At 38.7% G+C, this 22605-nt stretch overlaps 1 protein-coding gene across 1 annotated transcript in view; it reads left to right on the top strand.

Annotated features, from left to right (window-relative positions):
- The window catches only part of LOC107729031 (MAM domain-containing glycosylphosphatidylinositol anchor protein 2-like), a 74480-nt gene that overhangs the window by 25645 nt on the left and 26230 nt on the right, over positions 1 to 22605 (top strand). Inside the window, exons 4-5 of the mRNA XM_016539380.1 lie at positions 7328 to 7597; positions 16480 to 16628. Of these exons, the coding sequence (XP_016394866.1) occupies positions 7328 to 7597; positions 16480 to 16628 (419 nt within the window). The remainder of the gene's footprint in view (positions 1 to 7327; positions 7598 to 16479; positions 16629 to 22605) is intronic.

The raw sequence follows: 22605 nt of genomic DNA, 5'->3' as shown, positions 1-22605 counted from the left end.
TTAGCTCAAATGGCTAGTTGGAGTGCGCATGGTCGGAGCACACGGCCTGGGATGCCATCAGGACCCGCAGCCTTGCGGATATTCACCCGTCGGAAGGATCGGGTTACATCCGCAACAGAGATGGAGAGTGCACTCACCTCTTCTGCAACAGCTGCAGGAGCACTCTCTGTCTGGGCGGTGTTGTGAGCCTCAAAACATGCATACAAATGATTAAGCTCATCCGGTAGAGAGACGGCAATGTTCACAGTAGCTGGTTTATTCCCTTTAAAATCTGTGATGTTATTGATGCCCTGCCACATGCTTCTTGAGTTGTTGGTGTTGAATTGTTCTTCAACTTTGTTTTTATATTGTCATTTGTCAAAATTCAGTGCTTAAACCCTTTTTGAGCACTCCCGAACACCGCATACATTTTACATAATAATAAGTATTTTTAAAAGCATTTTACACAATAATAAGAATACATTTTGTAAATAAAATTAATTTTATTTACAGCAGACAATTATGTGACTGGTCACGTGAGCAGCGCGTTCCCGGGTTTGTAGGATCACAGAACTCACTCCTCCTCTGTGAATAGATCGCCATCCGAATCCATGAGTTTTGTCACTGAGGTGATATGTAAATTTATTTTTACAGACGTCCACATGAGAAACAATTACCGTCCGAATCGGGCTTAAGATAGAGATTCAACAGAAAAGCGAAGCTACATGGAGCTACAATGACAAACCACTCAGCAGCACGGCAGACAGGAACCTCTCACCACTATCTCCTTAGAAGTTACAGACCACGTTCTAGCCCTAGAGGCCGCTTTCGCACTGTATAATGACAGCGGATCTTCTCAGCCGCTCCAGCAACAGATGCAACCCGGAAAAACTATCAGCAGGGATTTTTACCGATAACCGATAGTTCCACCAATCAACGTTCCAATACATCGGTTGACCTCTACTTAATAGTGTTCACAAACATCCCAGGGGGTTGTTTTACTTGTTCATTTTTGTTCTGAATTAAATATTAAATTCTGCAATTGAGTGCACATTCTTCTCAATTCTGTTGTTTTCGTTTCTTAGTGTGTTTTTTTCTAAATTATTACAGATATATGTTCTCAAGTTTGATGCTTTCAACATTATTTTTTTACTTTAATATGGTTATCTTGTGGTTTTAATGGGATCATAATTACACAGCATGCAGAGTAGTTTCGTTTTGTGAGAAAACATGGCGGAAAGTTGGGAGGTTTTAAAAGAGTGCTAAGGGAATTATACAAATTAATATATGAATTAATTAATTATATGAATCTACCTCTGAATCTTTCAGGATAGGTTTGATGGCATTTTGTTCATTCGTCTTCGCTCCATGTAATACCTAATAAAGCAGTGTTTTAATCGCAGTGCTGCTTTGTCCACGGAGGTTACGAGAAACAGCTGTAATTCTGCTGTTCCATAAGCGCCACCTGCTGTCAGAGAGTGGATTTACAGAGAGTTACATTTACATTTAGCACATTTTAACAATACCATGATAATACCGATAACCGTGATAAAATTTAGGTCACTATAATCGTGATAAGAAATTTTCATACCCTTACATCTCTAGTGTTCAGCGGATTGTTCTGTTGTTTTAAACTAATGAAGACTGTTCAGCATCCAGTCAGTGTTATTGTAGTACTATTTATGCTATTATAGTATTTATTAATATTTTATTTTTAATTTATATTTAGATTAAGTTTTAGCAGTTGTGTTATGCGAGTTTGTCATTTTTATGAGTCGTTGTTTTTTTAAATATTTGTTAGCTTTAATTTATTTGAATTTCACTTTGACTTTCGTAAGTTTAGTACTTCAGCTTATGTATATTTATTTCAGTTAGATGCCAAGGCATCATTTCTTATTTTCATTTAAGTTTTTTATTTTTATAAATATTTGTTTTATTTCATCTTAATTTCAGTTCATTTTTAACAGCTTTAGTTTTAGTCAGCAAAACTAATTGTCATATTTTATATATATTTCTGTTTTACTTTAAAAAAAAATTTTTCATTTTACCTTAATTTTAATACTTCAACTTCTAATATGTATTTAATATTTCTAATATAACTTCTAATATTTATTAGCTTTAACTTATTTGTGTTTTAGTTTTAGTAGTTTTAATACTTCAACTTAAACATATTTATTTCACTTAGGTGCCAAGGCAACATTTCTAATTTACTTTTTTTTTCCATTTAATATTTATATGTTATTTCATCTTTATCGAAAATGATTTTTAATTTTAGTTAATGAAATTCGTTTTTTATTAAATATTCCTGTACAGTTTTTGTTTATTTTTATTTCAGTTTCAGTTCTAGTTATTTTAGTACTTCAGTTAGATACCAGAATTTTTTTTTAATCTAATATTTATATTTTATTTCAGTTACTGAAAATGTTTTTAAATAGTTTGAGTTTGAATTAACAGTAACAACACTGCTTTCAGCACATAACTGGACGTGTGCCTTTATATATACATTGTTCTTTTATGAATATGCTCTGCTCTCACTCAGATATTGCGTGTACACGCTCAAACATTGTCCTCGCATCACTGAAGACCAGAAGAGGTTTTTTTTTTCTAATACAAGGGAAGAGTAGGCTTTTCTCACTAAATGGAAGCTGATTATAGTCAGCCTTCTGTAGTTATTTATTTTATTATTTAATACTTATTTTACTTAAGTGCTTAAATTGTAAATATGCATTTATTAGATTATGTTATTTAGTACATTTGTATTTTGTTGTTTTTGTATATAGTTATACAATAAAAGTGTATCAAACATGTTCCAAAAATAATCATTTATATTGTTATATTGCTATGGTTATCACTATTTCAATCAATGCTACTTCGAGAGCGAATAAATAGGCGCCAACGAGCGCGAGAAGGAAAGCCCCTCCCTAAACTCATCAGCCAGGTCCACCTGCGAACCCCATGAGCTCATTCTCCTCCGTGCCTCAGCAGCGGTAGTGACGTCATGGGCTGTCGCCGGCCAACGTGTTGTTGGTGTTTTTTTCAATGTATGCTTCAGACACGGGTCACGACGAGGTGTTCCCCATAGCGACCCCTAGAGGACGCAGTTCGAAGTTCCCTTGAAAGGGAACCGGCGTACATTCATGAGGATGATGAAAGTGTTTTCACTTGAGTAAAGCCTTGAAGTCCTTTTAAGTGTTTTCTTAATTGTATTAATGAGAAACATGAATCTCTACGGAAAGTCTGTGCATTTTACAGCTTCAGATCACGTCCTGAGTCTGCACTGATTGATTGTTTGATTGATTGATTGATTGATTGACAGCTGTCAGAGAGCAGTGCAGGTTATTGTTTTAATCATTTCTCCTCCTGCATCGTTGCAGCTGACCGATTCCTTCTGTTCGCTGCAGTGCTGTAAATCTGGACTGAAATCTTAAGAGCCTCATTTCTGCGGGACGATATTGACCTGAGCAGAAAGACCATAATGTCTGAGTCCAGTAAACATCTAGAGCCACTGATTTATATCTCAGAGCAGAGAACAACATCATAAATCCTGTGAACATACATGTCCTCATCACATCTGATCACGCCGCTCTGATGTCTTACTTTCTGGAAAGAGTTCATATTCATAATACAGATTTTATTATTTTTTTTTATTTAGTATTATTAAAGTATTCATTTATATTTTGAATTAGCTTGCTTTTTTATGTGTGTAGACATCATTTTAATTTGTGTTTTGGTTATTTTATGTGTTTGTCATTTTTATTAGTTTGTTGTTGCTTTTTTTGTCATTTCTAAATAGCTTATATTTATTTTTAGTGAAGAACAACATCACATCCTACACTGTAAACCCCAATAAGTTGAGAAAACTCAAGAAATTTGAGGTATTATCTAAAGTTTTTTATTAAATATTTCTTTCACCTGTGTTTCAGTTTTAAAAAAACGTTTTAATCTTTTTTTGCACACAAAGTACACATTTAATATGGATCGGGAGAAGATTAATAAAAAGGTCCATAAGTGATGGACAGCTGAATAACTAAAATGATCTGTCCTTCTTTTGATTCTGTTTTTTTCGTTCTAAATAACATCTGGTCACATATAATAACAGCTAATAACGTCAGCTTTGTTTTTAGTCTCAGCTGTAGATGTTTGTACTGACAGACACTGAAATGCATTCACTCGTCATCAACAAACACAGTTCCTCTGTTCATCTCCTGTTTGGAGAAACATCAGCGCTGGATGATAAAAGCTGCTCCGTTATATGACTGCACTTTCTGCACTTTCACTCGTTATATGAGTCTCTTTCAGATTGAACCGCATTTGCTTCAATTTAGAAAGAGAAGGTGAAAGTGAAACCCTTCATACATCCAGCAGCATTTCTGTAAAAGCCTCGTAATTCTACTGTATGTTGTTTTTTCCGGAAGCAAACACCATCTGTATAATTGCATCCAGACGGGAAACTCCCACATGTGCATTTGTCATCGTATGACTCACTTCTGCAGCTCTTTCAGCTCTTCGTCTCTCAGCGTGTGCGTTTCAGATGATCTCAGATGTGTTTGGTTTAGCCTCTCATTAAATCTGGTGAATGGAGTGAAGCTGCAGGAGGATCGGCTCGACCTCTCAGATCAAGAGCTCTGTGTTTATCTGTCCTCCTCCAGCGCTGCTTAAACCACCCTTCATGTGGCTCTTTACTGATACACAGAAATTAATTTCAGCCGTTTGAAATAATAAAAATGTTATTTAAAGGCTTTCTCCAGGCCATTAGTGTGGAGCTGCTCCCTATATAGTGCACTCTTTATAGTGGATCCTCATTGTATGCATCTGAGCATGCATTTAGATCTTACTTTATTTTATTTTATTTTCCATGCAACTTTACTGCATTGATTTAGAATTTGATTAATATCAGTGTAACTGTTTTGTGTCTTAGTTGTACAGGTTATATGTATTTTATTTTATTTTATTTTATTTTATTTTATTTTATTTTATTTTATTTTATTTTATTTTATTTTATTTTATTTTATTTTATTTCATTTCATTTCGTATGTATAATACAGCTTTTTATTTTGTTTTTTTAATTTGTTTTGTTTTGTTTTGGATTTCCAGTTTCCAGTAATTGTGACGTTTGACAGTTTATAGGTACGTATTAGGCATATGCCGGTATCAAATTTTCATGTTGCGATTAATTGCTAATGCTTTTATCACGGTATACGGTATTATCACGATATTGAAATTTAGTTGCAAAAAAAGTGTTGTCATTATACAGTATAATAGGTTTAAAAACCCTTTTCTTGTAACAAAAATAACTGAACATTTAAATACAAATTTTTTTTTACACAGATTAAAGTGCAAAAGAATTATAAAGACCAATAGGTAACACTTTACAATAAGATCTCATTAGTTAACCTTAGTTAATGCATTAACATTAACAATCAGCAATAGCTACATACTACACTATGCTACAGCAGCAGTTTACAAACCTCAGTAAGTCACACAAAAGGAAGAATGGAAAGATTAAGAGTTAAAGCATGGCATTAATTGCTGTAGATTCTCTTTCTCCCTTTTATGATATTATGTCTTGTAAGGGGCAAGACATCCAGTTTGGATGCGTTTCATTCTAATCGGTCAAGGGCCCTAATTCTTTTTATGACTAGTAGCTTATGATTCCATTATAATGTTGAAGTTCAGTAATGAGTTTATATTTACATTAAATGAAATCACCTACTACAGTCGACTAAAATGGAATAATATGGGCCTAAAAATGCGTAATTTTCTTTTTTTTTTGTTACATAGATGTAATTTTTTCTTCATTCTATTTATTTTTATTTATTTATTTTTATATAACTTTTTGATACACAATGCCCTGTTGGGGCAACTTATGGCTGCACTTTGCTCTGCACTATGTTCCACCACTTTAAGACAAATGGGTTTGTTGTTTGTTGTGTTTTCATATTCAAGAGATTTTAAGCTAGATGCAGCTTTTTTGGGTTCGCATTGAATGTTCTTCGACTTTTATACATAATACATTTGTTTATGAATAAAGATTGATCTGTTGGAAACAGTTATATTGAGTTAGATGCCAAATGTTCTCCTCCTATTCAAATTTGACATTGAAGGTGTGCATACAACATATTTGCCCACATTCAAATACGATTTTTAAGAAAAAAACCTGAGGAAAATAAATGCAGAACATGTTCACATAGGCACTATTAACATGACTATATGCATGAAACCATTCAGAAAAATTTGGGCACAAATGGGTTAACAAAGTGTTATTAAATTTTGGAATTACCTAAGATTAATGAATGTTTAGAAGAATTTTTCATTGGCAGTTTATGTTAACTAATTAATTAACTTATGTTAACTAATGGAGTCCTAATGTAAAGTGTGACAGAGCAATAAAGAATCAAAACATTTTTAAACAATGTCTAGGGCATGTTGTAGTCCAGATTAAAATGTAAAAAAAAAATATGCACCAAGAGCTTGTAACACTTCAAAGAGAAAGGAAAAAATGAAATCGCATCATATGACCCCTTTAAAAATTTAAAATAAATAGCCTATTAAGTCTAAATGTATAAGTATTTGGCGCTGTGATGAACACCATAGCGAATACACAAATCTGGATGGCTGTTTAAACTATTTAAAAGCCTTTCAGAAACAGAAAGCTGTTTTGTTTATGGGGTTTCCGGGGTAACAACTGCATTTCTGCTGTTCAGCGCCATCTGCTGTCAGACAGTGAATGTGCACTTTCATTCAGCGCGTCTCTTTCACGTGTTTCGCCATGCGCTTCTCATCCGTGCTTGTTTACATGAGAGTGAGCATTTGTATTTGGCAGCATACAGCAGTGTTGTGCATTGTGACCAGTTGATGGGAAAAGTATTCTTAAAATGCATTCAGAATTCTGAATAATTTTTAATAAATAATTATTCTCTGTATTTTGAAGTGCATGTTCATTATCGTGATATATCGCATTACCGAATACCGGCATATGTCTAGTACGTATAATACAGCTTTTGTTTTATTTTATTTTATTTTATTTTATTTTATTTTGTTTTGTTTTGTTTTGTTTTGTTTTATTCTTTTATTTATTTTATTTATTTTTTATTTTTTTTGGATTTCCAGACCAAACTAAGTGGTAATACAGATTTGATTTTATTTTACTTCCATTTATTTTATTTTATTGTAGTTTATTTTACTCATGTCTTCATCACAGTATGCTGGAAATAGTATGCTAAGGGCACCTTATATAGTTTACTCTTTCCAGTGGATCCTCAATGTTTTAGGTCAGTATTTTCTTGTATGTTTGTATTGTTATGTGATGCGCTGCAGTAATGCGTTTTTCTCCGCCTGTCTCTTTTAGATCCTCCGGCAGTGGAGCCGGTGTGGCAGGAGGTGCGGCAGGGTTTGGGTCGGCAGGTGTCCATGAACTGCCGTGTTCTGCGTGCTCATCCATCCCGTGTGCTACGCTATGAGTGGAGGCTGGGCTCGCGGCTGCTGCACGCTGGCACCTTCGACTCACGTGATGACACCGATTACATCGTACGCAGCCTGGCGCGCGAGGGCTACGGCGAGTACACCTGCGACGTCATCAACGAGGTGGGGCCGGGACGCTGCACCTTCCTGTTGACCGGTGAGACTCCACCCACACTACACCACACTGCTGCAGAGCACTCACTTCCTGTAGTGGGCAGGACTTATGATGACGGACAGCTGGCTTACTGAAAGACAGTAGAAAACTATAGATTTTGTATAAATAGATGAGATTGAAGGATAGATACTGTAGAGAGATGGCTGGATTAATAGATGCCCAGAGCACCCTAGCAACTGGATAGTAACACCCTAGCAACCACCCAGAACATATGGGTGTTGCTATGCAGTTGCTATGGGATTATGGGTCGTTGCTAAGGTGTTGCTATGCAGTTACTATGCCCAGAGCACCCTAACAACTGGATAGCAGCCACCCAGGACACCTGAGTGTTGCTATGCAGTTGCTAGGGGATTATGGGTCGTTGCTAATGTGTTGCTATGCAGTTACTATGCCACAGAGCACCCTAAAATCTGGATAGCAACACGTTAGCAACCACCCAGGACACCCAATTGTTGCTATGCAGTTGCTAGGGTATTATGGTCATTGCTAAGGTGTTGCTATGCAGTTACTACGCCCAGAGCACCCTAGCAACTGGAGAGCAACACCCTAGTAACCACCCAGAACACCCGGGTGTTGCTATGCAGTTGCTAGGGGGTTATAGGTCATTGCTAAGATGTTGCTATGCAGTTACTATGCCACAGAGCACCCTAAAATCTGGATAGCAACACCTTAGCAACCACCCAGGACACCCAATTGTTGCTATGCAGTTGCTAGGGTATTATGGGTCATTGCTAAGGTGTTGCTATGCAGTTACTACGCCCAGAGCACCCTAGCAACTGGATAGTAACCACCCAGAACACCCGGATGTTGCTATGCAGTTGCTAGGGAATTATGGGTCACTGCTAAGGTGTTGCAATGCAGTTACTATGCCCAGAGCACCCTAGCAACTGGATAGCAGCCACCCAGAACACTTGGGTGGTTGTTAGGGTGTTGCTACGCAGTTGCTAGGAGATTCTGGGTCATTGCACATGTGTTTCTGTGCAGTTTCTAGGGGATGCTGGGTCATTACTATGGTGCTACTAGCATCGTTGCTACATTGCAGATAGATAGATAGATAGATAGATAGATAGATGTTGTGTGTGTGTGTGTGTGTGTGTGTGTGTATGTGTTCCTGTGTTTGTGAGTGTTGTTTCTCTTGTTCGTACCAGTTTTTGAGTAAATCACATCTTCCAGATGGCGTTTCCTTCATAAATGGCAAAGTAATTGGTCAAACGAGACTGAAGAGATTAGTGTTTAACTGCACAGCCGTGTGGCATTTTCAGCACGAGTCCATGTGAGACAAGTTCATTTATGAGACGAATGTGAGATGAATTGCTCTTCTTAAAGGGATTGTTTCTGTCATCATTTACTCACCCGTATGTCGTTTCAAACCTTTGTGACTTTCAAATGTTATTCATTCATATTTCAAATGTAGGAGGCTACAGAGTTGCTATGCGGTCACTAGGGTGTTGCTGTGCAGTTGCTATGCCCAGAACACCCTAGCAACAACCCACAATCCCCTAGAAACAGCAACCAACTAGCAACTAGTTGATCTTTTCAACTGGGTTGCAATGCAGCCATTGCCATAGCAATACCCTACCAACATAGCAACTACCTAGCAACAACATGGATTCCCTTAGCAACTGCAACCAACTAACAACTGGTTGATCTTTTCATCCATGTTGTAAGGGTGTTCTGGGGGGTTGCTAGGGTGTATTTGGTGGTTTCTAGAGCATTGAGAGTGGTTGCTATGCCATTTCGTGTTTTTTAGGTGCTAGAGAGTTGCTGCAGTTACTAGGGTGTTGCTATGCCCAGAACACCTTAGCAATAACACACAATCCCCTAGCAACTGCAACTAACTGGTAAACTGTTTAATCTTTTCAACCAGGTTGCTAGAGTTTTATGGGTGGATTCTAGGGCGTACTTGGTGGTTACCAGGGCATTATGTGTGGTTGCTAGGGTAGGCATTGCAACAGTCTAGCCACCATCTAGGAAACCAAAGAAACTGCATAGGGTGTTAAAAGTGGTCGTTATGCAGTTGCTGGGGTGTTGCTATGCCCAGAACTCCCTAGCAACTGCATAGCAACACCCTGCCAACAACCCAGAATCCCCTAGCATCTACAGAGTGTTGCTAGGGTGTTCTGTGCTTGGTTGCTATGCAGTTGCTAGTGTTGCTGTACCCAGAGCACCCTAGCAACTGCATAGCAACAACCCCAGAACACTCTAGCAACTGCAACCAACTAGCAACTGTTTGATCTTTTCAGCTAGGTTGCTACGGTGTACTTGGTTGTTATGCTGTTGCTAGGGTTTTGCTATGCCCAGGACTGATGTCTGATATCCATGTGTGAGCGACTGGAGTTTGTCCCTCAGACGCGACGCTGCTGGAGTGTTTCTCTGCTGTGTTTGGCTCTGTACTTCAGTGTAGATGATCATCATGAAGCGTCTCTCATGTGCCAGTCGTTCAGACTCGTCTCTGCCATTTCTGCCACCTGCTCAGAGCTTTGTCTGCCAGAGAGAGCGCTGATCTGGCTCTGATCCGCAGATCTTGCCCGGTTCTCTGCAGGTGTAATGGATCTACGTTTGTTCTCGCTGCAAACATATTGCATTCATTTACTCTGCGCGTATGAGATGACGCTTTGACTCACGTCACAGTGACAGTATCAGAAACAGTACATTCAGTTCAGTGTTTTGTGTATTTCATAATCATGTTTCAGTGCCTGTTTTACAGAATCCAGTGAAGTCCTTCACAAATAAAAGGTGCTTCATTTCACTGTGTTATCTATTCTTTTCATTCTGAACTTGATGGACTTTAATCAAAAAATCAGATTATAATAGACCAGACTAGATAATAAACTCGAGACAGCCTGAGCAGAAGATAGCAGAAGTTTTAAAAGCTTGAAGATTGAAGATTTTAAGGTCATGTACAAAGACAGGCAGACAGACAGACAGAATTATAGATAGATAGACAGACAGACAGACAGACAGATAGATAGATAGATAGATAGATAGATAGATACTTTTAAAACAGTGTAGCTTTTCCAGTAGCTAACAGTTTTTTCCAGCAAGTAGCGGTGTAGCGTGACCCCATTCTGTTTTGCGTTCTGACTCACGAGCCTGTAATGCATTGAAGCTTCTGACTAGATCACAAACTAATTTTTTTCATTACCACCATCTGTGGTGATATCACGACACTGATTTAAAACGGATTAATTTACCTGCTTTATTGCACTCATTATAAAACGTCTATTTTACAATGATGAACCATCATAATATAATCTGTCCCCCACAGTTTTGTAATGAACACTAATCAAAGAAAAAATTAAATCGTGATATAGTAGTGTGTTTATCATAATTTTGCACTTTGACAGTCAGTTTGAGATAATGTAACCATATAACTATATTTTATTATTGTGTGTATCGGATAGTCCTACAAAATGATTGGGACACTTTTTATCATTGAAATTACTTGGAAAAAGTGTCCCAATCAACCAGAATTCACCATACTCTTTCAAATCATGATTGCATTACAATACGTTGTTTTAAACCCCAAATATCTTACTTATAACTTTATTATATTTTACTTATAACTTCATTATAATTCTTCATTAACAAGTATTCAGTTATTTGTAATGTTTATTGTACAAAAAAAAAAAAAATGTAAAGTAGTTTCAATGTAGCTAGCTACTTTTTCAGAAGGGTAACTTGAATGTAGCTTAACTACTTTAATTTACAAGTAGCTAGATTACGTAATTACGTAATTTAATTACTAAATAAATTTAATTGTAATCAGTTACAGTTTCTATGAAAAAATGGGGGTTACATCTGAATTTTTTTTTTTCACACACATACAGATTTGATTGATTTCTTTCCCAAAATGCACTGACTGCTCTAAAATATGAGACAGCAATGTTTCAGGAGTTTAGGACACAGAATATGGCACATGCCAATTTGATATATGTTTTTTTCCAAAGCATTGTTAGATTCCAGTGTTTCATCTCATAGCTGTGCAAAGATTTGATTTCAAAAACAGTATCATAGCTATTACACTATTTCTTGTTATGATTTTAAATCTGTATTTAACCTCAGAACGATCTCAGAGTAAAAGAGGTGCTAAAGTCTGATTTTGTGGTGGCTTTGCTTTAAAATTCAATTATTACAATCTTAATTCAAGTGATGAAGAATTTTAAACGTCTGACAGTAATGTTAACCCTGCCTGCTTTAAATGTTAATGTGATTAACAGTTGAAAACATTAGAAATTTAGAAAAGCAATTAAAAAGTAATCAAATGTAATCAGTTACATTACTTTAAGAAAGTAATCACATTTTAGATAGTGTAACTTGTAATCTGTAACCTGTTACATTTCCACAGTACACTCTAAAAAATGCTGGGTTAAATATAACTCAGCGCTGGGTTAAAAAGGGACAAACCCAGCTATTGGGTTGTTTTGACCCAGCAATTGGGTTGTTTTGACCCCAACCGCTGGGTCAAAACAACCCAATAGCTGGGTTTGTCCCTTTTTAACCCAGCGCTGGGTTATATTTAACCCAGCATTTTTTAGAGTGTAACCTTCTCAACACTGTAGATATATAGATGTGAACGCAGAACGAGATTACTGATATGAGCATTTACGAATTCAGGGCCAATCATAACATTCATAACATTCTGACGCAGATGACGCATTTTCTCCGGTTCAGTTTAAAGTCATGTAATACGTTGTCTTTGGGCCAAAAGAAGCTGCATGAATGTGAACGTTTGACAAAAATGAAAACGTCAACAAAACACTGATCGCGTATAACGTTACCCCTCCATGTTTACAAACACAACACCGGGAGCGCAGCCGTTTAGAGGTCATTTCTGATTAATGATGTGACAGAATTTACTTGTATTTTGAAATGGATGTGTGAATTGTGCTGTTATGTGAGGAATTGTAAAGTGATTTATTTATTTTAGCCTATAGGTGGAGTCGTGAGGAGGGATTTCCCTGATCCTGGAAAGTGGAATGACGTCATCGGGGGATTTCTAGTATAAAAACTTCAATGGCGTTGATGGCGTCTCTCGCTCTTTGTTTGGGTCTCTTTCGCCTCATGGCGAGATCACTCATCCCCTCTCCTCTCCTTGCAGGAGTGATTCTGTTTTTGATTTCGAATTGTTCTTTCGTTGACTTTTTGACTAATTAATCTATTTTACATTAATCAAAATGTATCTTTCGTTCATTACAGTATATTTGTGGATATATTGTTGTTTGTTCGTTTCTTTTGCCTTTGGATTAAATCTTATGGCGTAAATAAACGTCAAAGCTTCATTAGCTATGTTTCCATGACCCTATTTTAATGCGCATTTTGAAGTATCGCATGAGAATGATGGAAACGCCAAATTTTGAATAAAAATCCCTTAATTCGCAAAAAAGTTTTTACGCTCGCTTGAGGTGGTTTTTGACTAGGGTTAATGCGAATAATTGGAGATGGAAATGCATTTTGCGAATAAATTTCTCCAGTCGCGTGACTTTGCGCTATGGGATAGCAAAACCTGACTAACCAGCGGACCGATCTCGTTCCACAGCATCTGAAATGTTGTTATGCTCATTCTGAAATGCCCGAGCAAAGTCTGTCATCAAAGTATTTCTCCCAGAAATGTCTTACACGACTGCGTTCCCAAACAGCAGCATCCACCTCCGAAAGCAATGACCGCATTCATTGTGTTTCGCCTGCTCGGTCTGAGGCACAAGTCATTTATTATACAGTATATGAAAGTTATTATATTCAGTAGCTTCTCCTACTTTTCTTAGTGATTTATAGTGCCAGTTTATCAGGAAGTGACTATTTTGTTCTCTTTGACTCGTTGGATGTAAACGGTGCCTGTTCGCAAATGTTTTATGCGATATTCCAATTTTGCGCATAAGTTAAATTCGCAACTTTGTCTGTGATTTTCGTATATGTTCGGTCCTTGCCTCTCTGATTAGATTCAACGAGCTGAAGTTGGTTTTGGGTCGTAATAGGTGCTTTACTGGAAAAATGACGGATTGCTGTTGCCTGTGTGAACAGTGCATTTTTGAGTTTACTGATAAAGTTTAATTTTAAGTCAATTTACTGGTACACTCTAAAAAATGCTGGGTTAAATACAACCCAGTGCTGGGTAAAATAGGGACAAACCCAGCAATTGGGTTGTTTTGACCCAGCGGTTGGGTTAAATGTTTAACCCAACCTTCTGGGTAGTAACCCAACCACTAGGTCAAAACAACCCAATTGCTGGGTTTGTCCCTATTTTACCCAGCACTGGGTTGTATTTAACCCAGCATTTTTTAGAGTGTATTACTGTGTGAAAGGTGCTATTCTCTAAGATGTTGTCCAGGTTGAGTTCAGATGTTCCGGTGTTCTTGGATCCGGTCGCTCGTGCAGAGAAACTCTGAGATCTTCTCCAGCGGTTTAAGGCCGGATCAGAGGCGCTGGTTTACAGTGATCCGGTCTGAGCCGGCTGTGAGGACATCTGTGGGTCTGGAGTCCTGAGGAGACCAAACCTGAGAAACTTCATCAAGAACTACAGTCAAACCAAAAATTATTCAGACACCTTCAACATTTCTCACATTATATCACAGTTTATTGGCTATAGTTTAGAAAATGGTAATAAAATATGAGAAGAACTCAGAGTTAAACTGAGTCAGAACAAACTCATCTTGATAATCTCAGATAACTTTGATAGAAAGGTATGTAATGAATAGATGTAAACGGTGCCTGTTCGCAAATGTTTTATGCGATATTCCAATTTTGCGCATAAGTTAAATTCGCAACTTTGTCTGTGATTTTCGTATATGTTCGGTCCTTGCCTCTCTGATTAGATTCAACGAGCTGAAGTTGGTTTTGGGTCGTAATAGGTGCTTTACTGGAAAAATGACGGATTGCTGTTGCCTGTGTGAACAGTGCATTTTTGAGTTTACTGATAAAGTTTAATTTTAAGTCAATTTACTGGTACACTCTAAAAAATGCTGGGTTAAATACAACCCAGTGCTGGGTAAAATAGGGACAAACCCAGCAATTGGGTTGTTTTGACCCAGCGGTTGGGTTCATCTTGATAATCTCAGATAACTTTGATAGAAAGGTATGTAATGAATACGGTTGAATAGCTGTCAGCTGTTACATTTAATACACAATTAGATAAAACCAATTTAGCTCAACTAATTCCAAGCAGTGCTTCATTTAGTTCAGTCTGTGGTGTAAAAAGATCACATGAGCAATTAAAGAAAAACACTGAAGAAACACATGCTCAGCTCAAAGTGTCTGAATCATTTTTGATCCCAAATTTTACTGGAAGTCCACTGTATGAAGAGTTTGTCACAGTTTACTTTATTTTGCTATCCTCACTTACATAAATGAGCTATAGTGTCCTGCACCCACTAGTAAAAAAATATAAAAAATTATATCTGCTGTCTAGAACTATTACCCACAACTATTATAAAGTGCTTACAGCCACAAAACAGTGCTTTCTGAATTTGGTCGTCTGTCCTCTCAGCTTTTATTAAAGTGTGCGGCGTTCAGAGAGAACCTCAGCGGTGTTTGTTATGGTGAATGTTCCTCCTCTGGATGATATGATATGTGTTTCCTTCTCTTCTTGTCTTTAGCTTGCTCTCATACTGTAGTGTTGTGAGCAAACAGACTCCCGACGGGATGATGCTGTGCTTCTGCTCCTGCGAGTGTAAATCTGTGCATCGTTAGAAACGAGCTGACGCAAGCTTAACATTCGTCTTCATTCACAGCCTCGCTGTTTCTGTCAAAGCACTGGAAGAGTTTGGGAAATGTTTGTTCTTCATTTAAAGTAAACCTGAAATCAATACTGAGTCTACTGACTCTATGATTCATCAGTGATATTATTCTGACGTCATCAGTCCCTCTTATTCATCAGAAACCTTCATATACTTCATATATTTACACACACATCTACTTAGTTCATCATGGAGAAAGTTATTTGTTAAACATCTTGTTTTACTCAGAAATTCCAAAAAATACCAAAGTAAAATGGGTTCATATCTTGTTTTATTTAATTGTATTTATTTATTTATTTATTTATTTATTTATTTTAATTTGTTCATTTGTAATACAGTGTGATTTCAGTTTTTATTTTTATTTTTTCATTCATTCATTTATATTATAATATTATATTAATATGATCTATTTATTAATTTCCCCCAGAGTTTCACTAATTTTATAATTAATTAATTATATTTATTTTATATTTATTTTATCATTTTATTTCTTCCCCCTGAGATTTACTCATTTTATATTTATATATTATTTAATATATACTATATTTTTTGCTATTTCCAGTGGATCATTGATGTATTGATGTATCATCATTATTACCTACAATACAGTTTATTTTATTTGTTATTTGTATATTTTTATGCTTTTAGGCCAATATTATTTTATTTTATTATTTTTTTATTTTTTTATTTTTTTTATTATATTTTGTTTTCACCTGTTTCTGCTTTTAGGCCAATATTTCTTTCATTTTTTTTTTTTTTTTTTATGTATTTTTTTTAATTTTATATGCATCTTTTTGTGCTTTTATGCCAATATTACTTTCATTAAATTTTTTGTTAATTTAATTAATTATTTTTATTTTATATGCATCTATTAAAATGCATTTATATGCATTTTATTTGTGCTTTTAGGACATTATTATCTACATTCTATTTTTAATTAATTAATTAATTTAATTATTTATTATTATTATTATTATTTTATATGTATCTGCTTTTTGATCAATATTACCTACATTTAATTATAATTTTTTTCTATATTAATGATTAATATTATATTGTTAATGGCTGTGACGTGATGTTAGAATCATGCTGAAATCTGTGTGTGTGTGTGTGTGTGTGTTCTCTATGCAGGGAAAGCGTATCCTCCGGAGTTTTATTATGACACCTATAGCCCGCTGTGGCAGAACCGGCCGCGTGTTTATGGCTATAAGCTGCAGTGGACGCAGATGAACCCTAGCGCCGTGGACCGGATCATGGCCTACCGCCTCGGGATCCGACAGGTGAGCGCCGCAGGATCGCAGTGGTTTGCATGTAAAAAAAAAATAATAATAAAAAGTCTTATTGATAATCGCCTTAAAATATATTACTATATCTGATTCTATCGTCTATTGATTATATTTTCATCTTTTGGTGATGATTACAGGTGAATCATTAGTGAAGATCATCATTATGAACATTTGTGTCCTTCATAGATTTATGCAATTGTTTAAGAGCAATTAAACACTACACTGTTTTTGTTATAAACTCTTAAAAATAAAATTGTTTGGCATAGAAGAACCTTCAAGTCAGAAGTCAGAAATAACTTTATTGTCTAGTATGCTTGCACTAGTGTCACAAGCTTCCAGTGCACAGAGACAACAACAACACACAGACAATAAAAATAAGATGAGAATAAAACTGCACATACAGTATGTAAATATAAACAAAAATAGAAAAATAAATTGAAAATAAAATACATTTTATGTACAGTTGTGCTATAGATAGAATAGAATAGGAATAGAATAGAATAAGAATTAGGGATTTTCATTACAAAAAAAAGGTTCTTCAGATGACTAAACTGTTCTTCACACTAAGAAAAAAACAATTCTTCTGTGTCATCACTGTGGGAAAAAAAAACCTTCAAATCTTCCTTTTTAAGAGTGAACATTTATGGTATATTGGATGATTGTAGAAGCATTAGAGTTGATTCAGTGAACTGGTTCAATAAATTGTCTATGAATTTTATTTCAACTTGCTTGTATCTTAATTTAAAAGCTTTTTTTATTTTATTTTATAATATGTTATATTACTTTATTTTGCATTCCTTATTCATGTGTTTATCATAGTATGTTGGAAATAGTATGCCATGGTGCCCCGTAGTATACTTTTTTTTTTGCGTTAGTGAGTGAGTGTGTGTGTGTGTGTGTATGTGTGTGAGTGAGTGAGTGTGTGTGTGTGAGAGAGAGAGAGTGAGTGTGTGTGTGTGAGAGAGAGAGAGTGAGTGTGTGTGTGTGAGAGAGAGAGAGTGAGTGTGTGTGTGTGAGAGAGAGAGAGTGAGTGTGTGTGTGTGAGAGAGAGAGAGTGAGTGTGTGTGTGTGAGAGAGAGAGAGTGAGTGTGTGTGTGTGAGAGAGAGAGAGTGAGTGTGTGTGTGTGAGAGAGAGAGAGTGAGTGTGTGTGTGTGAGAGAGAGAGAGTGAGTGTGTGTGTGTGAGAGAGAGAGAGTGAGTGTGTGTGTGTGAGAGAGAGAGAGTGAGTGTGTGTGTGTGAGAGAGAGAGAGTGAGTGTGTGTGTGTGAGAGAGAGAGAGTGAGTGTGTGTGTGTGAGAGAGAGAGAGTGAGTGTGTGTGTGTGAGAGAGAGAGAGTGAGTGTGTGTGTGTGAGAGAGAGAGAGTGAGTGTGTGTGTGTGAGAGAGAGAGAGTGAGTGTGTGTGTGTGAGAGAGAGAGAGTGAGTGTGTGTGTGTGAGAGAGAGAGAGTGAGTGTGTGTGTGTGAGAGAGAGAGAGTGAGTGTGTGTGTGTGAGAGAGAGAGAGTGAGTGTGTGTGTGTGAGAGAGAGAGAGTGAGTGTGTGTGTGTGAGAGAGAGAGAGTGAGTGTGTGTGTGTGAGAGAGAGAGAGTGAGTGTGTGTGTGTGAGAGAGAGAGAGTGAGTGTGTGTGTGTGAGAGAGAGAGAGTGAGTGTGTGTGTGTGAGAGAGAGAGAGTGAGTGTGTGTGTGTGAGAGAGAGAGAGTGAGTGTGTGTGTGTGAGAGAGAGAGAGTGAGTGTGTGTGTGTGAGAGAGAGAGAGTGAGTGTGTGTGTGTGAGAGAGAGAGAGTGAGTGTGTGTGTGTGAGAGAGAGAGAGTGAGTGTGTGTGTGTGAGAGAGAGAGAGTGAGTGTGTGTGTGTGAGAGAGAGAGAGTGAGTGTGTGTGTGTGAGAGAGAGAGAGTGAGTGTGTGTGTGTGAGAGAGAGAGAGTGAGTGTGTGTGTGTGAGAGAGAGAGAGTGAGTGTGTGTGTGTGAGAGAGAGAGAGTGAGTGTGTGTGTGTGAGAGAGAGAGAGTGAGTGTGTGTGTGTGAGAGAGAGAGAGTGAGTGTGTGTGTGTGAGAGAGAGAGAGTGAGTGTGTGTGTGTGAGAGAGAGAGAGTGAGTGTGTGTGTGTGAGAGAGAGAGAGTGAGTGTGTGTGTGTGAGAGAGAGAGAGTGAGTGTGTGTGTGTGAGAGAGAGAGAGTGAGTGTGTGTGTGTGAGAGAGAGAGAGTGAGTGTGTGTGTGTGAGAGAGAGAGAGTGAGTGTGTGTGTGTGAGAGAGAGAGAGTGAGTGTGTGTGTGTGAGAGAGAGAGAGTGAGTGTGTGTGTGTGAGAGAGAGAGAGTGAGTGTGTGTGTGTGAGAGAGAGAGAGTGAGTGTGTGTGTGTGAGAGAGAGAGAGTGAGTGTGTGTGTGTGAGAGAGAGAGAGTGAGTGTGTGTGTGTGAGAGAGAGAGAGTGAGTGTGTGTGTGTGAGAGAGAGAGAGTGAGTGTGTGTGTGTGAGAGAGAGAGAGTGAGTGTGTGTGTGTGAGAGAGAGAGAGTGAGTGTGTGTGTGTGAGAGAGAGAGAGTGAGTGTGTGTGTGTGAGAGAGAGAGAGTGAGTGTGTGTGTGTGAGAGAGAGAGAGTGAGTGTGTGTGTGTGAGAGAGAGAGAGTGAGTGTGTGTGTGTGAGAGAGAGAGAGTGAGTGTGTGTGTGTGAGAGAGAGAGAGTGAGTGTGTGTGTGTGAGAGAGAGAGAGTGAGTGTGTGTGTGTGAGAGAGAGAGAGTGAGTGTGTGTGTGTGAGAGAGAGAGAGTGAGTGTGTGTGTGTGAGAGAGAGAGAGTGAGTGTGTGTGTGTGAGAGAGAGAGAGTGAGTGTGTGTGTGTGAGAGAGAGAGAGTGAGTGTGTGTGTGTGAGAGAGAGAGAGTGAGTGTGTGTGTGTGAGAGAGAGAGAGTGAGTGTGTGTGTGTGAGAGAGAGAGAGTGAGTGTGTGTGTGTGAGAGAGAGAGAGTGAGTGTGTGTGTGTGAGAGAGAGAGAGTGAGTGTGTGTGTGTGAGAGAGAGAGAGTGAGTGTGTGTGTGTGAGAGAGAGAGAGTGAGTGTGTGTGTGTGAGAGAGAGAGAGTGAGTGTGTGTGTGTGAGAGAGAGAGAGTGAGTGTGTGTGTGTGAGAGAGAGAGAGTGAGTGTGTGTGTGTGAGAGAGAGAGAGTGAGTGTGTGTGTGTGAGAGAGAGAGAGTGAGTGTGTGTGTGTGAGAGAGAGAGAGTGAGTGTGTGTGTGTGAGAGAGAGAGAGTGAGTGTGTGTGTGTGAGAGAGAGAGAGTGAGTGTGTGTGTGTGAGAGAGAGAGAGTGAGTGTGTGTGTGTGAGAGAGAGAGAGTGAGTGTGTGTGTGTGAGAGAGAGAGAGTGAGTGTGTGTGTGTGAGAGAGAGAGAGTGAGTGTGTGTGTGTGAGAGAGAGAGAGTGAGTGTGTGTGTGTGAGAGAGAGAGAGTGAGTGTGTGTGTGTGAGAGAGAGAGAGTGAGTGTGTGTGTGTGAGAGAGAGAGAGTGAGTGTGTGTGTGTGAGAGAGAGAGAGTGAGTGTGTGTGTGTGAGAGAGAGAGAGTGAGTGTGTGTGTGTGAGAGAGAGAGAGTGAGTGTGTGTGTGTGAGAGAGAGAGAGTGAGTGTGTGTGTGTGAGAGAGAGAGAGTGAGTGTGTGTGTGTGAGAGAGAGAGAGTGAGTGTGTGTGTGTGAGAGAGAGAGAGTGAGTGTGTGTGTGTGAGAGAGAGAGAGTGAGTGTGTGTGTGTGAGAGAGAGAGAGTGAGTGTGTGTGTGTGAGAGAGAGAGAGTGAGTGTGTGTGTGTGAGAGAGAGAGAGTGAGTGTGTGTGTGTGAGAGAGAGAGAGTGAGTGTGTGTGTGTGAGAGAGAGAGAGTGAGTGTGTGTGTGTGAGAGAGAGAGAGTGAGTGTGTGTGTGTGAGAGAGAGAGAGTGAGTGTGTGTGTGTGAGAGAGAGAGAGTGAGTGTGTGTGTGTGAGAGAGAGAGAGTGAGTGTGTGTGTGTGAGAGAGAGAGAGTGAGTGTGTGTGTGTGAGAGAGAGAGAGTGAGTGTGTGTGTGTGAGAGAGAGAGAGTGAGTGTGTGTGTGTGAGAGAGAGAGAGTGAGTGTGTGTGTGTGAGAGAGAGAGAGTGAGTGTGTGTGTGTGAGAGAGAGAGAGTGAGTGTGTGTGTGTGAGAGAGAGAGAGTGAGTGTGTGTGTGTGAGAGAGAGAGAGTGAGTGTGTGTGTGTGAGAGAGAGAGAGTGAGTGTGTGTGTGTGAGAGAGAGAGAGTGAGTGTGTGTGTGTGAGAGAGAGAGAGTGAGTGTGTGTGTGTGAGAGAGAGAGAGTGAGTGTGTGTGTGTGAGAGAGAGAGAGTGAGTGTGTGTGTGTGAGAGAGAGAGAGTGAGTGTGTGTGTGTGAGAGAGAGAGAGTGAGTGTGTGTGTGTGAGAGAGAGAGAGTGAGTGTGTGTGTGTGAGAGAGAGAGAGTGAGTGTGTGTGTGTGAGAGAGAGAGAGTGAGTGTGTGTGTGTGAGAGAGAGAGAGTGAGTGTGTGTGTGTGAGAGAGAGAGAGTGAGTGTGTGTGTGTGAGAGAGAGAGAGTGAGTGTGTGTGTGTGAGAGAGAGAGAGTGAGTGTGTGTGTGTGAGAGAGAGAGAGTGAGTGTGTGTGTGTGAGAGAGAGAGAGTGAGTGTGTGTGTGTGAGAGAGAGAGAGTGAGTGTGTGTGTGTGAGAGAGAGAGAGTGAGTGTGTGTGTGTGAGAGAGAGAGAGTGAGTGTGTGTGTGTGAGAGAGAGAGAGTGAGTGTGTGTGTGTGAGAGAGAGAGAGTGAGTGTGTGTGTGTGAGAGAGAGAGAGTGAGTGTGTGTGTGTGAGAGAGAGAGAGTGAGTGTGTGTGTGTGAGAGAGAGAGAGTGAGTGTGTGTGTGTGAGAGAGAGAGAGTGAGTGTGTGTGTGTGAGAGAGAGAGAGTGAGTGTGTGTGTGTGAGAGAGAGAGAGTGAGTGTGTGTGTGTGAGAGAGAGAGAGTGAGTGTGTGTGTGTGAGAGAGAGAGAGTGAGTGTGTGTGTGTGAGAGAGAGAGAGTGAGTGTGTGTGTGTGAGAGAGAGAGAGTGAGTGTGTGTGTGTGAGAGAGAGAGAGTGAGTGTGTGTGTGTGAGAGAGAGAGAGTGAGTGTGTGTGTGTGAGAGAGAGAGAGTGAGTGTGTGTGTGTGAGAGAGAGAGAGTGAGTGTGTGTGTGTGAGAGAGAGAGAGTGAGTGTGTGTGTGTGAGAGAGAGAGAGTGAGTGTGTGTGTGTGAGAGAGAGAGAGTGAGTGTGTGTGTGTGAGAGAGAGAGAGTGAGTGTGTGTGTGTGAGAGAGTGAGAGAGTGAGTGAGTGAGTGAGTGTGTTTATTAATTTGTAAATGTATTTCTAGTGCATTTACTTTTTTTTGTAAATTGCATTTACTTTATTTTGTTTTAGTGCATCCTTTTACATACACAAACACAAATATAAAAATATGTATAAAAAGTGAACTTATTTTATTTCAGCTTGCCGAGATTTTTTAAGTTGTTTTAAGTCTCTTCTGCTCACCACGTCTGATTGATAGTTTAGAGTTTTTTTATCAGTCAAAGCTCTTTTAGTGTAGTTGTACAAACGTCCAGCTTCAGTTCGTGCTTCTCGTGTCTTTCTGCTGTCAAATCTTGACTGATTTTTATCAAGTAAGCGTCAGAATAACTGCAGTAATATCTCCAGATGAACACTTACTGGACTGAAGCAGCTCAGCTTTACTTGATTCTCCATCAATCATGTTTTAGAGTCTCAAATCTGATCCTCAGGATCTTTTGAGGAGCGTTTGTTTCCAGAAGCTTTACTTTCACTGTTCCCCAGCGGAGGAATGATCTTCACAAGCCTCCAGAACATCTCACATCTTCTGAGGAGCCTTTATTTCTTCAGCTCTCAATCACTGCATTATATGTTTGGATCATTTCAATCTCATCTTATTACTGGAGATATAGAGCGACCACTGATATTTAGATCAGTTTA

Source organism: Sinocyclocheilus rhinocerous, unplaced genomic scaffold, assembly GCF_001515625.1.
Source record: "Sinocyclocheilus rhinocerous isolate Xijiao unplaced genomic scaffold, SAMN03320098_v1.1 scaffold3779, whole genome shotgun sequence".
Lineage (NCBI taxonomy): Eukaryota > Metazoa > Chordata > Actinopteri > Cypriniformes > Cyprinidae > Sinocyclocheilus > Sinocyclocheilus rhinocerous.
This window is presented reverse-complemented; position numbering and strand designations above follow the sequence as displayed.